Source organism: Sycon ciliatum, chromosome 5 (assembly GCF_964019385.1).
Source record: "Sycon ciliatum chromosome 5, ocSycCili1.1, whole genome shotgun sequence".
NCBI classification, from domain to species: domain Eukaryota; kingdom Metazoa; phylum Porifera; class Calcarea; order Leucosolenida; family Sycettidae; genus Sycon; species Sycon ciliatum.
Window position 1 is genome coordinate 13,311,141 of NC_088647.1, and position 14,960 is coordinate 13,326,100.

Here is a 14,960-nt window from a genome sequence, read left to right on the forward strand (position 1 = left end):
TGAAACAGTGGCGGGTGGGAAGCTGCCCTGCAACTGTTCCAACAGGAAATTAATCGATCCGAGAAAGCGCGAGTCCGCGAATCTCGGTTGAATATTGAGTATTTCAAGCCTTTTCACAACGAAGATGGAGTTCTTTTTGGAGATGGACGTCGCGGCAAAGGACATGGTGTCCGACTTCTGGCGTCTGGTGAAGCCAGGGATCATTTGTCCAGTCAGGTCGGCAGCCTAACCGTCGGTAAGCTTGTGTTTGGATCCCGTTCTGCTCGATGTGGTAGATCACAAACAATTTGATATCGCACAAATTGATCTCAGCATCGTGCGTACGGTATTTTATATTCAGAAAATCCCAAAGTGTCTCTGTGTGGCCGTCCTATGCCACGAGAAACTCCAATCAGGCTCCTATGTCCTCTGCCTTCATGATTGAATGTCCACTTCGTTTGAACAACAAACACAACAATCGAGGACGGCTTTGCAATGAAAAATACAGCTATACTGGAGCTGAAAAAAAGAAGAAAGAAACGTGCTCAGGATGAGACTCGAGTACACGCATACTCTCCCAGCAGGTGAAACGCAAATTTTTGTGAAAAATGCGTGTCGCCGACTGACCAGTAATTTCGCCTGACGAGTATTAGCAGTATCAGCAGCAACAACAACGACGGCAGCAACAGCAATGGCAGCAGCAACAGCATCAGTATCAGTAGCATGAGCTATGTACTGTAAGTGCCTTACTTGAACAAGATGCCAGGTATCTGGCCGGATTCCGAATCAGTTCCATTGTTCGAATGCATACAGGCCTTGAAGGTGAATGTCACCGACTCACCACTGAGAAATGAGGAAATAAAACAGTACAGACAAGTGTGAGTACAAGAAGGGAGGGGGGGGGGGGATCACGGAGGCACACAATAAAACAAGCATGAATCGTGCACACACACACACACACACACACGCACGCACGCGCGCACACGCACGCACGCACGCACGCACGCACACACACACACACACACACACACCGAAAAAGAAGTGTGCAACCCTACAGACAGTGTGTCAGACGGTGGCAACACACGTGCACAGTCTGAGTCACTGTAAGCACGTGATGAACGCCGGCAGTCATGAGGCTCAGTACAGAAACTTCCGCACACGTTGTATATTTCACTTCAGGCAGTCGGATGCTACTGTTGCCTTGCTCGCTTAAGTGGTGTGGATTCTCACAACACCACATCTGTACCACACTACAAGGTTAGCCGACAGCTGGGTACTAGCATACAGCATATGCTGGTGGAGCTGGACACTAAGGGGAGGGTCTTGTTCTCGTGAAACTGTTGATACCGGAGAGCAGAAGTCAGTACTGCAGCATGAGGTCTCAACAGGATTACACCATCCAAATATGCACATTGAAAATATCCAAGACCACAGTAACAGCACCACCACCACCAACAGCAGCAGCACCACCACCACAACCACCATCACCACCACTAACAGCAGCGGCCGCACCAACAGCAGCAGCACCACCACCAGCAGCAGCAGCAGCAGAAAGCACCATGTTGCTGGACACTTACTCATCGGTAGCATTGACAGAGGGAAAACCAACTGAACCACTAGCAGATCGACTGCTACTTGTGATGGTCACCAAGATATTGTACAGTTGCTTTGCCTCCAGCTTCAGCGGCTTATCCATAAGGCAGTGACAATATTCGTCTTCGCGACTGCAAACAAAACAGTAGGAGAAAAAAGCCAGAAATACCAATCAAGGATGATGACTTACTGTGACTCCAGTGCTGGCCAATGAAATGTGTATACAGTACTGGTAATGCTACCAGGGGCCCGGCAGGTATTCATCAGTGGAGATAACCTCGGCCAGCACTGGCTATATCGAACACATGACCAGCTGGGGAAGCCACGTTGTTTCTATTAGGCCATGGTAAAAAATATCTTTGATTCTCAAGTACGCGCGCATCGATTTTTGGTGGCGCACCGACGATTTTTTTTATTTCTATGCATGCATATGCGTGCATGAAAACGGTCAATGCGAAAGGCATGAATCCGGGAGTAGAAAAATACCGGTATTTTTCTACTCCCTGGCCTGAATAATAAAATAATTATAAATTAATTATGAACCTGTGACGTACACATGTGTGACCCTATCTTTGGAAATAAAAAAATTGTGGGAATTAAAATAAAAAATCGCTCGCTCGCACCGATTTTCACAGGCTCATGACCTGAGAATCAACTTTATTTTTTACCATGGCCTTAATTAAAGGGGAAGTATACCCTAAAATCAAATTTTCACCAGTTGTAGTCTTCTGGGTGCTGAGTCGAATGGTCTTGGTCCGAGGAAGCTGCGACGCTCCCTTCCTACTTGAATCCCAATCGAACTCGCGCACTTCCACCGAAACTGGGTGACTGCGCCCTACTAGATGGGGATTTGTATGCAAAATGTCACTAAAAGCGCCATTTCGTTCTTATAAAAGCACGGATGACCGCGATTGGCCCATATGTTGTAGTCTTTTGGACGCTGAGTCGACTGGTTTTGGTCCGAAAAGGCTGCAATGCAGCGTTCCTCCTTTATTCCCAATCGAACATGGTTGAACAAGCGGTCACGTGCTCCTGGGTGCCCAAATCACCTGGTCACCGCGCCAGCAGGCGACAACTTTCACACCAAGGTTCAACTCGAGTTCAACTCGAGTGACAGGACTGCACCCAAAAAAGGTCAAACAGGCTAGTAAGTTGTACCCTGCAGGCACGGTGACCAGCTGACTGGTGTACGCAGGAGCACGTGACCGCTTGTTCAACCATGTTCGATTGGGAATAAAGGAGGAACGCTGCATCGCAGCCTTTTCGGACCAAAACCAGTCGACTCAGCGTCCAAAAGACTACAACATATGGGCCAATCGCGGTCATCCGTGCTTTTATAAGAACGAAATGGCGCTTTTAGTGACATTTTGCATACAAATCCCCATCTAGTAGGGCGCAGTCACCCAGTTTCGGTGGAAGTGCGCGAGTTCGATTGGGATTCAAGTAGGAAGGGAGCGTCGCAGCTTCCTCGGACCAAGACCATTCGACTCAGCACCCAGAAGACTACAACTGGTGAAAATTTGATTTTAGGGTATACTTCCCCTTTAAGCACATGCCATTACACATGACCACACAGAGTCACATGTGTAAGCTGCACATGCCATGCACAGCTTACACATGAACAGTTGAACACACAGAGTCACATGTGAACAGGATAGCAGACTGGAATCTGGTTCAGCAACTTACAGAACTTTTAATTTGACGAGACCTGCATAGATAAAACGTTCAGGTTTTTCCTGACCAGACTTGTTCAGCAGTTGCTGTCTGCATGACACACAACCACACATCTCTGAACCGATGTAGCGGCACACCGGGCTATTCAAACCAAAGAACGCCCTTCAATTCGGCATCCCCCCCCCCCCCCCCCCACACACACACACACCGGCACATGCTACAGCAAAGGATAATAAAATAAAACAAATCAAGACAGTATGATCATGCGGTGGTGCACTACGAGTAAGTACAATGCTGACCTGGGCTTGGCGGATTTGGAAAAGCTAGAAGTGTACTCTGTCACAAGCTCACGATCACGATTCCCCATTTCAATCTGGTCAGACACAGTAGATACAAACACAAAACGAAGACAGATATTGTACTAGAAGTCTAGATGTAAAAAAGAGAAGAAAACACATGAGAACGCGTTATGCAGCAACTATCCACGACTGTAACAAGATGATAAACAGTCAGAAAGTAGCCGAGTTAAGAAGTCTAGATCATTGCCCTAGTCGCTATTAGTGTGCTACGCCAGTATTCATTGTGTCTGCGACAGTAACCAGTTATGAAGCTGTACACAGACAGGCACGCATGCATACATACACGGCACACATAGCTGTTACACGATCGACAAATGCCCTTACCCGGATAGTGGCTTTGAACGTGGATCCTTGCGTGTTCGAATACAGTCCAACTCCATACAGAAATATGTCCTTGTCCACCAAAAAGGATACGGCATCGACAGCTGTTTGTGAATAGCCCCAAGGACCTCCAGTAGCTGCAGCAAACACAGCAGTAAAGCATGTAACCAGCACAAGTTGGTGAATATCCCCAAGTACCTCCGCTTGCTGCAGCAATCAACACAGGCACGCACGCGCGCACTCCAGTCTTTCAATGAATTATTCTATCATGACACGCAGCATCCTCTGTCAGCAAAGAGTCTTGTTGCTAACAATCACATTAGTCAGGGAAAGGAGCGACGATAGCCGAGCCAAACTGGCCCAAAACAAAAGGCTAAAAAAACCCAAGACGACACTCGGTTATACTCAGGCCGTTTGGTGGGATCCGAGCAACCCTGCCCCAGGAGCTTGGTTGACTGGATCCGATACAGATAGCAAGCCACTGCCCCATGGTTCTGGAATGCTACCAGGCAGAAGCACATCATACACAATCTGACTCACATTGAAAGCGACAAACAGTCGAGTAGTCATTAGGCATCACAGGCACCGTATTGATCGAGCCCAGAGCTATCGTTGAGCCAGGAACAACAGCAACTCCGCCTGCACCCGTAGCCGATATTCCAGAAGTGATTGCAGCGTTCAGGTGCGACAGGCAAGCGAGCAAGTGAAGAGATGCTTGCGATGCCGAAATGCAGTCAGCATTTTGTCGTGGAAAAGACAACTCTGGACTGAAGATTGTGCTGCCAAACTGACCTGTAAATAGCCAAATTGAAGAGCAATCAATAAATTAGAGTCGGCAACGGTGGAGTTTTACTGCCTACTCGGCACCCTTAACTACGAGTAGAGTAAGCAGTACAGTGCTCCAATGGCGTCCGGGCTCACGAGTTATTGGAAGGAAGCGGCGGGCATCACACAGTCCTAATCTCAACAATGAGCTGTGCACTGCATACAGTAAGGCATCAACTTCTCCAGGAGACGAAATTCCATTGCACAACTCTGCACACTGCACCACCACACCTGGTTTATCCAAGAAGAACTCAAGAGGTATGCTTGCTCGTGTCCTGGTCTGTCAACCCCATTTATATAATATCATTCGTCAAAATATGTTACATGGGCTGCAGCAAACTTCAACGTAAAATTGACGCCAACTCGTTTCGTTGCTGTGCAGCCCAAAAACATTGGAGGCAGTTATGGTTGCGCATGTTCCCTTGAAGAACACAGAGATCATCATAGAGAGACTAGCAAACAGTCAAACACACAAAGAAACCTAGCGGACATGTAGAGGTGTTGACCTACCAGACTCGCAGACAGTAGACTTCGAGTGTGATGCAAACACATCAAAGCAATCCATCTGCAATGAGTCAGTTTTCAGCCTGTCACAAATCACATATAATAACAGCAGCAGCAGCAGCAGACGTGTTATGGATCACGCATCAAACAAAAGTGATATTTATCCCCAGAGCCCCAGATATCCTATTAGTCACCTTCTAAACCTAGAGCTGAAGATAACCAACACTGCAACAGCAGTACGCAGGAAAGAATTTCACGCACAAAGAGCACGTTTGCCCCATGTAGGAAAATTCCCCCATGTACATTACATTAACGAATTGTAGAACTAGAGAGAATCCTTGCAGAGCTTTTCAAGTCATAAAAAAGGTTTTAGTACTGGCCCCAGGCCAAAGTACACATCGTTGTGCACTCTGGAGATTTCGGTGTGTGCCATGCACATAGAGCATGCCTTTGTTGGTCGGTGCACATCAGTCATGCACACACACACACACACACACACGCACGCACGCGCGCGCGCACACACACACGCGCGCGCGCGCAAGAAAGCATGCATGCACGCACACACGCAAGAAAGCATGCATGCACGCACACACGCAAGAAAGCATGCACGCACGCACACACGCAAGAAAGCATGCATGCACACACACACACACACACACACACACACACACACACACACACACACACACACACACACACACACACACACACACACACACACACACACACACACACACACACACACACACACACACACACACACACACACACACACACACACACACACACACACACACACACACACACACACACACACACACACACACACACACACACACACACACACACACACACACACACACACACACACACACACACACACACACACACACACACACACACACACACACACACACACACACACACACACACACACACACACACACACACACACACACACACACACACACACACACACACACACACACACACACACACACACACACACACACACACACACACACACACACACACACACACACACACACACACACACACACACACACACACACACACACACACACACACACACACACACACACACACACACACACACACACACACACACACACACACACACACACACACACACACACACACACACACACACACACACACACACACACACACACACACACACACACACACACACACACACACACACACACACACACACACACACACACACACACACACACACACACACACACACACACACACACACACACACACACACACACACACACACACACACACACACACACACACACACACACACACACACACACACACACACACACACACACACACACACACACACACACACACACACACACACACACACACACACAAGAAAGCATGCACGCACGCACACACGCAAGAAAGCATGCACGCACGCACACACGCAAGAAAGCATGCATGCACGCACACATACACAGCATGGCACTACAGTAGCAGCAGCAGCAGCGACGAAACCAGGCAGTGTGTACAGTGTTGGCGCGCAGTGCATAACCTACCGATATAGCAGAGAGTAGGATGGTTCATAGCAGAGCAATGACTTGAACAGGTCGGCCTGGTCGGAGACGCTGGATGGGGCACGGGCAACAGCAGAGCATACAGCGGTCAGGACACAACAGGGACGAAACGCATTATCTGAAAGCTGACCGTCGCTGAAGAGCCCTAACAGGGCCAAACAGCTGCAGCCTGCAGATATCAGTGACCTGAATACATATAACGTTACATCGGTACCTAGCACCACAGAGGTGGATGTCATGGTTGAGGAAAATGTTGTACATGGTACATGTACATGTATAATATTGTCTACATGTACAACTGCCAACATTATACAGGTCGTCCCCCGTTAATACGAGTCCGGTTAGTACATAAACCCCGTTAGTACATAAGAAATCTCAAGTCCCGGACGAAACGTGGTCACTTCCGTACAAATTTTGTCGGTTAGTACATAATTCGTTAGTACATAAACCCCGTTAGTACATAACATTTTTGCGTACCCGGATGCCACCTACCTCAATAGTACATAATTTGTTGGTCGTTTTGGCCTACTTGTGGATGCAATTAGCTCAGAAATCAGAGCGCACATCACAAACCGACAAAGCTCTGTTTTTTTTCGAGTGACTGTACAGGCGCGGCTGGACATGTATCACGTAAACTGTAGAATCTTCGCTGACTGTGACCGTTATAACATAATTTATATGTTATATCGAGGGAATCAAGAATATCTCGCTCCCTAGCCATGGTAGCCAGAAACGCTCAGAAAAGTTGAAAAAAGTGAAAAATTCTGGTACACAAGCAAGTTATGTACACTTTCGTTTAGTACATAAACCCCGTTAATACATAACATTTCTCAAGTCCCAGAGATTATGTATTAACGAGGGACGACCTGTAGCATGGACACAAGATCAGATATTCCAATTCCAAGTTTGGACATCACGGAGAATTTCAAGTAAGTTATTAGGAAATTCGAGTGGTTCGAGTCCCGGTGGTCTTCTGACTGATGATCTTTTCTTTCTTTCTTTCATATCTGACTTGCAAGTGTTGAGTTTCGAAGAGATAAGAGCAGTGGGCATGTGGCCTAATTTCCAAATAAGAGAGTCCCTCCCCTAAAAGGCAGGCTAAGAAATTGGTATCAGTTGACACAGCAATGCACCTGAGCAAAATCAACGCTGCGGCAAATTAGAAGTGTGCTGGTGTGGGACTGACGCAACACATACCTGCTAAGCCTCTTGTTGTCCCTGTCGTAGAACAGGATCGATGAATTGAGTGATTCTTTCAGGTTCGAGACAATACCTGCAAGGGAAGGGAAGTAGAAACATAAAATTTTGACAAATGTATGCACCGCACCTCCTGTAGCCTGGAATTCAACACTTTGACTGGGCACTCTCGCTCTGCTCTGAACCCTCATTCATATTCAACCCCTTAACTGGGCACTTGTCCTCTGCCCTTTGCCCTGACTTATAGTCATACCACTCATGCTGGTGGCCTGGCACACGCAAAACGCCCTAAGCTGGTTGTGTTTCTCAACACAAGTGTAAAGCCGGTTGTAACGTGGTCATGTGAACTTTTTCTTACTCACATCGCTTCACTTAAAGGGGTACTCCGGGAATTTTTTCGGTGGTGTGTTCTCTTCATGGGGGCCTTATATGGCCCCCAAGGAATGGGGAATCGCGAAAACTAGACCCAAAAAGTCGATATATAAAGCCAGGGAGGGCCAAGTTTGTCTCCTCTTTTGATGGTTTTGATGACGTCACGTGTGATTAGTATTCAAATTCTCTGCATTTGAAGATCTTAGTTTTTTGAATTCTCTGGTGATGAAGAACCATGTTTGGTCAACATCCCCAAGCTTCACAACTGCGACCATACTCTAAGGAACCTGAAGGACCTCCTGAGGTGCCCCTGGTAGAAGCGCAGCCTGATGAGGGCCAGGAAATTGGAGCGGACGACTTCACTGGTCGACAAGGAAATAACGATTGGTGTTCCTGCCAGAAATGTGGGGTGATGCAGAGGGATCGATTACCTTCGCTGTCGAGAGAGCGCTGCAGCTGTTAGCATTGACAGCCCTTTGACATGCGTTACACATCACCCCGACTTCGCGTCAGCTTGTCTAAACAAAACTGTTCTAACCATATGCCTCACGGCATAGAGAATTTCGGGATCCTCGTACTCGGACCAGTGAAGTCGTCCGCTCCAATCTCCTGGCCCTCATCAGGCTGCGCTTCTACCAGGGGCACCTCAGGGGGTCCTTCAGGTTCCTTAGAGTAGGTCCGCAGTTGTGAAGCTTGGGAATGTCGACCAAACATCGTTCTTCATCACCAGAAAATTCAAACAACTAAGATCTTCAAATGCAGAGAATTTGAATACTAATCACACGTGACGTCATCAAAACCATCAAAAGAGGAGACAAACTTGGTCCTCCCTGGCTTCATATATCGACTTTTTGGGTCTAGTTTTCGCGATTCCCCATTCCTTGGGGGCCATATAAGGCCCCCATGAAGAGAACACACCACCGAAAAAATTCCCGGAGTGCCCCTTTAATCAACCAACCCACCTCGTACAGAACCAGCCAGACAAAAATCTCAGCCATTGACCATCAGCAAGGAAAAAAACTGACAAAACAACATACTTCGAAGTATCATGAAGAAAATTGAAAACTACTCTTCTTGCATGCACACAAAGTGCCTGATGCACAGGCACGAACGGGGAAAAGCAACATGGAGAATGCAACAGCCAGAGACATTGTATGAGAAAGAAGTCACCACCACGTACTTACCCAGTGTGTGTGGGTTAGCAAAGATCGTTGATGTCTCCAAGTTCTTTTCCGTTAGCAATGAGGAAGACATCTGTACATAGGTGTTGCTGGCACCGGCACCGACCCACGAAGCAAGTTTATCACCAGAGCCAACGCCTTCAAGGAATCCAGGCTTGGCGAACCACAGAGGATCTTTCACATTGGCTGCTGTGCGCCCCAGCTGTTGATCCTTTCATCAGTCAACAAATTGCACAGACGCATACACATTCCGATAGTTATAGTTGGTGCAGCAGATGAATGTTCACACTGGCATATCAGTATACCGTAATTTCACAAAATTTTCGGTGTACTTTTATTTTCGGTACTTTCGGTGCATCTGTTTCATACCGACAATTTCAATACACCGAACAAACACTAACGCATAATTATAATCCAATAGGGAACTGCTTCCCTGTACCGAAAATTTCAGTTCACCTAACCTAGCCTTTTGCCCTCATACCGAAAATATTGAGCACTGAAAATTTCTGAAATTAGAGTATGTACTACAATGAGCTTGACACTAGATCACAGAAAGTAAGATCCAGTACACATAGCACCATTGTCAAGAGACAAGAGTACATAATTAGACAGTAACCAAAAGCATGCAGCTGTGACTAAGAACCTGTGTGCAGCACACAGCCTTCATTACGTAACTCGCACGCACCGCGCTCTGTACCCATGCACTCAAAATTTACGATATTTCACACAAGGCATTCTGTTTTCACTTGATTCGTTTGAAACATGCACAATTGCTAAATCGTGGGTGCTAAAAACCTTCAGTTCCATCCAAAACTTACAGTCAAACCGTGTTAGGACGAACACTGATAAGGCGAACTTTCCATTAGTACGAACTAGGGCCAATCCTATGGTTGGCCAGGCATCATATCAAGTCAAACATATCAAGTCAAAATTGTTCGTTTACGACGAACTCCTGTATGGCGAACTTTCGTGAAGACGAACTATTTTCAAGTGTGATTTGAATAAAATCAGCGCGTAGTACGAACTTTGGGTGTGGTCGCGTGCGCTGGCTGTCTTTTTTCTTCTTTTTTTTTCGATAGCCGAGTCCATACATTGATTGTACGTACATACATGTACATGTAGATCTACGTAGTGAATCGTAGTAGACGCACTAATACGAGGTCCGTGCTTTCTAGGCATAGTAGTTTCAGCGTGCTAGCGTAGACTGTTCACGTCGTTGATCGCGCTTCAGGCGAAGGTGACTTTTATTCCGTTTATGTTTGCAACAACGATGTTGTCCCTGCCAGTACCAGTGTACAAGGTGAGTTGTGAAGTGAGCTGTCAAGAGATTCGTGAAGCGTTTTGTGAAGTAAAGAGCGTTGATCCGTAGAGGGTAGTGGCGTTCCTACGGATGCGGAAAACTCGGCCACCACTGGCTCCAACCGAGTCTCACACGAACCGTGAATATTTTTGTGAAGTATGAAACTCGGATGTTGAGGTGTTGTGCTTCACACTCGTAATCACTCATATCCAATCCATGGTTTTATCGTAATGTATTTGTTTGGATATGGAGGCACAGTCACATTGTACTTACCTGTTTCTGGCTTAGGCCACACCGTTTTTTATCTATGTTTCGCGTCCCCCGCGCGCATGTATTTCACAGCCGGAGTTAAAAAATAAAAAAATAAAAAAACGGAGCAATTTTTTTGAAAATGCAATTCAAATTTAATGCAAACCCAGAAAACCGGAAAATGTAACTCAGCTCACACACATGTACATGTACATGTATGTGCAATAAGCTGGGCCGCAAGTCACACAATCATCATGCCGCCTGTGTTTGGACAACAAGCATGGCAGAGGGATACACCCATGTATTCATGAACAGTGCCGCGTCACTTCACTGTACACAAATGCAATGCACGCACACTGTTTTTTTTGGATGGCTTTTTTATTTTTTTCGCCCTCCCTCATTGATTTCATCGACTAAGGTGACGCGAAACATAGAAAAAAAACGGCGTGGCCTTATGCTCAGAATACATGCTTCCCATGTATTACAGTATGCACCTTCACGTAAATACAATCCATACGATATGCATATCGATTTATTTGTCAGATCTGGATAAGAAGAACTCCCGATAAGACAAACAAATTTGTCCAGTCCCTTGAAGTTCGTCCTAACGAGGTTTGACTGTTGTTTCAACCCATAGGAAAAGGGTTCCAGTTCATCTTGCACAGTGCATGGATAAAGCTGCATGATGTAACAAAGGCCGTCAATGACGTAATCCCTAAAGGCAGTGCATGATGTACCCGAAAAGTGCATGATGTAATCCCTAAAGGCAGTGCATGATGTAATCCCGAAAGCCAGTGCATGATGTAATCCCTAAAGGCAGTGCATGATGTAATCCCGAAAGGCAGTGCATGATGTAATCCCTAAAGGCAGTGCATGATGTAATCCCGAAAGGCAGTGCATGATGTAATCAGGGCAGTACACGCACAATGTGGTACATAGACAAGAGATCCCAGTCGCATACGTGTGGCTATAGACTCTGCACACTTTGCTAAAGAAGAGCACCTACCTGTACCATGCCATACAACAACCTCACAAGAACAGTGGCAGGGCTGTATATTACATAACATGTCTAGTACGTAAAGGCGCCTCAAGACAATGGTGTGACATTAAATCATTAAAAACACTGGACACGAAAATGTCACAGTAGCAGTGATCAGCTCCGTACAGAGTATACAGCTGAACAGCATACCTTGGAGCTGCCGAATGTCATCACCCGGCCATCGGCAAGCAAGATGACCGTGTGGTGTCCACCAGCTCTCACTTGCTTGGCGGCACAGGGAAGATCCACCTTGACTGGCATTGTACTGCAGGCAAGCAGCAACACAGACACAAAGACAAGGAGATATATACCATTCATACACCACCATATTTAACAGAACAAGCTACCAGAATACTGTAGTAATCCACAGTCTCAATAGCAGAATGTTTTTACTTCCAAAGAGCAACAAGAAAAGCAAGTACACGTGTATGTATGCCATACCTGTTATCCTTTGATCCAATACCAAGCTGTCCATCTGAGTTTCCACCAAATGTATACACGTCGCCATTGCTCAAGAGTGCAGCTACAAAATACACACACGTAGAAACACACACACACACACACACACACACACACACACACACACACACACACACACACACACACACACACACACACACATCGCGCACACACACACACGCACACGTTGTTGCGATTGTTTGCATTGTCCAGTTTGTTGGCAGGGTCAGTAAAGGAGCAGTGCAGAACAGGAATGACTGGAGATTGCAACTAAGTAGATATGTCTTCATGTACAGTGCTGCTCAATGAAATGCACCCGTGTCACTCAAGTTTGCGCCTTGCACCAATTCCCTGCCCAGAGTTTGCAGGCCTAGGGCTGCGCAACGCCCGGCGCGTACTTGAGTGATGCGACTGGATTTCCTTGAGCAGCACTGTACATGTACATGCAATACGTAGTTCTGAACAATGGCGCAAGCATCCACTGCCTAAACATGCTGCCGCGTTTGCGCTCGTAATGTACCGCTACTTGAGTTTCTTTTTCCCGCACTGAGCTCACATTTCAGCTACAGGTAAGCACTATGTCTAGCCTGACGTAATGCTTTATCTTCCCATGGCAACACCAACCAAAATGGCAGCGTTGCTGCATGTGCTCGACTGCTTGCTTTCACTTTCTTCCTTGCTGTTGGCTTTCACTGCAAAGTCAAGATAATCGATCGCTCCTACTCACAGCTTCAATTTTACACGAACGGAGAAAGAAACTGCCGCAGAGCAAATAGGTACTTTTTTTCTACTGCAATGTACTATCAAGAGTATATAACCCCCAAGAGTGTGCAACTCCTGATACCCTTTCTATGGGGTACCGACGGCGAAAACTCACATCACGTGGTGCAGTGTCGCAGTTGTACGTTTCTAGCCAGTTTTTAGCGAGCAACGGAGTAATAAAAAAGCACTCTGACAGAAACTCACTGCCGGGTATGCAAATCCCAGCATGATCATGGCAGATATTCGGATTGCGCGCACGCTATCCTTCGTTGGTACGTAGTACGAACGTATCTGAGACATGTGATGTAAGTTTTCGCCGTCGGATACCCCATATGCAGAGTTGCACACTCTTGGGGGGGTTATACTCTTGGTACTATCAGCATCCTGAGTTTCAGCCAGCACATGTTTATCAAAATATTCCACCTCCAGCGAACAGCGTACAGCACAAGCAGTGAGTTACAATGAGTACAATCCAGGAGATACCGTATGGCAGTATGCACACACTGCAGCACTGACAACACTAACCGGAATGATAGTGGCCAGCAGAAATCTGCTGCACAGTAATGCTACCGTCCACCGGCAGCATCACCGGACCTGGTCGGAACAGAGCCTTTCCAGAACTCTTCTTGTCCTTGGGCTTTTCCTTCTCTGTATACACACACACACACACACACACACACACACACACACACACACACACACACACACACACACGCACACGCACACGCACACGCACACGCACACGCACATGCACACACGCACGCACGCACGCACACAAAACGTGAAACATTAACAAGTGGGTTAGACAAGTTGGGGGGGGGGGGGGGGGGTGCAGATCATAAGACATGTTGTCATTCAAACGTAGTTTACATAATAAGCACATGCACTTGCAAGCCACAGATACATGTGTGAATGCTCTGCACCCAGCACAATGAGCAATGCTCCAGTAGCTCTTGCTACTTTTCTGATATACATTGTAACGAAAACTCGTCATTTCTCTTCAACCCCCCTCTCCCCTCCTTGAGAAACGAACACATACAATAAATGGATACATAGTATCATATTTTTCTGGACGTGCTCACACATACAAACTGTACATCGATATTTTTCGAGAAACGAACAGGCGCTCAACCCCCTCCCCCAAAACGACTAGTTTCCATTTCTAAATAAATATCTATATTAAATTAAAGTATATTTACGGATGGCACCTAACACAACAATTCATGCCGTCCAAAAACAGCTGACCAACTGCCAAAATAAGCAGACCCTGAATTTTAGAGAAATCCAAAAAATGCACACTGCCGTAGCACGGGCCATACTTTTTCCTGAAGGCTTATGATTCCCTGCACACTTTCGACAACAGCCACAGGCAACACAGCCAGAGAATCCTGATCCACAGCCGCATTCTCTGCCAGCACAGCAACAAGACAAGATAAAGAGAGAACAGTTTTTAAGTGCCTGCTCAAGTCAAATGTGCTGATTTTCAAATCCTGATATTCATTTTGGACCAATGGATTTTGATGGACATGGCATCTCCAGCTTCATCGGCAG

General features: G+C 46.6%; 1 protein-coding gene across 2 annotated transcripts in view; it reads right to left on the reverse strand.

Moving 5' to 3' along the window:
- LOC135817675 (E3 ubiquitin-protein ligase MYCBP2-like) overlaps positions 1-14,960 on the reverse strand; it is a 102,374-nt gene that overhangs the window by 60,449 nt on the left and 26,965 nt on the right. For both annotated transcript variants that reach the window (XM_065330901.1, XM_065330900.1), the window contains exons 18-30: positions 14,729-14,817; positions 13,935-14,057; positions 12,630-12,711; positions 12,339-12,453; positions 9,604-9,811; positions 8,048-8,123; positions 6,833-6,901; positions 5,262-5,338; positions 4,467-4,718; positions 3,930-4,063; positions 3,546-3,619; positions 1,557-1,703; positions 730-822 (exon numbers count right to left, since the gene is read on the reverse strand). In XM_065330901.1, the coding sequence (XP_065186973.1) occupies positions 730-822; positions 1,557-1,703; positions 3,546-3,619; positions 3,930-4,063; positions 4,467-4,718; positions 5,262-5,338; positions 6,833-6,901; positions 8,048-8,123; positions 9,604-9,811; positions 12,339-12,453; positions 12,630-12,711; positions 13,935-14,057; positions 14,729-14,817 (1,539 nt within the window). The remainder of the gene's footprint in view (positions 1-729; positions 823-1,556; positions 1,704-3,545; positions 3,620-3,929; positions 4,064-4,466; positions 4,719-5,261; positions 5,339-6,832; positions 6,902-8,047; positions 8,124-9,603; positions 9,812-12,338; positions 12,454-12,629; positions 12,712-13,934; positions 14,058-14,728; positions 14,818-14,960) is intronic.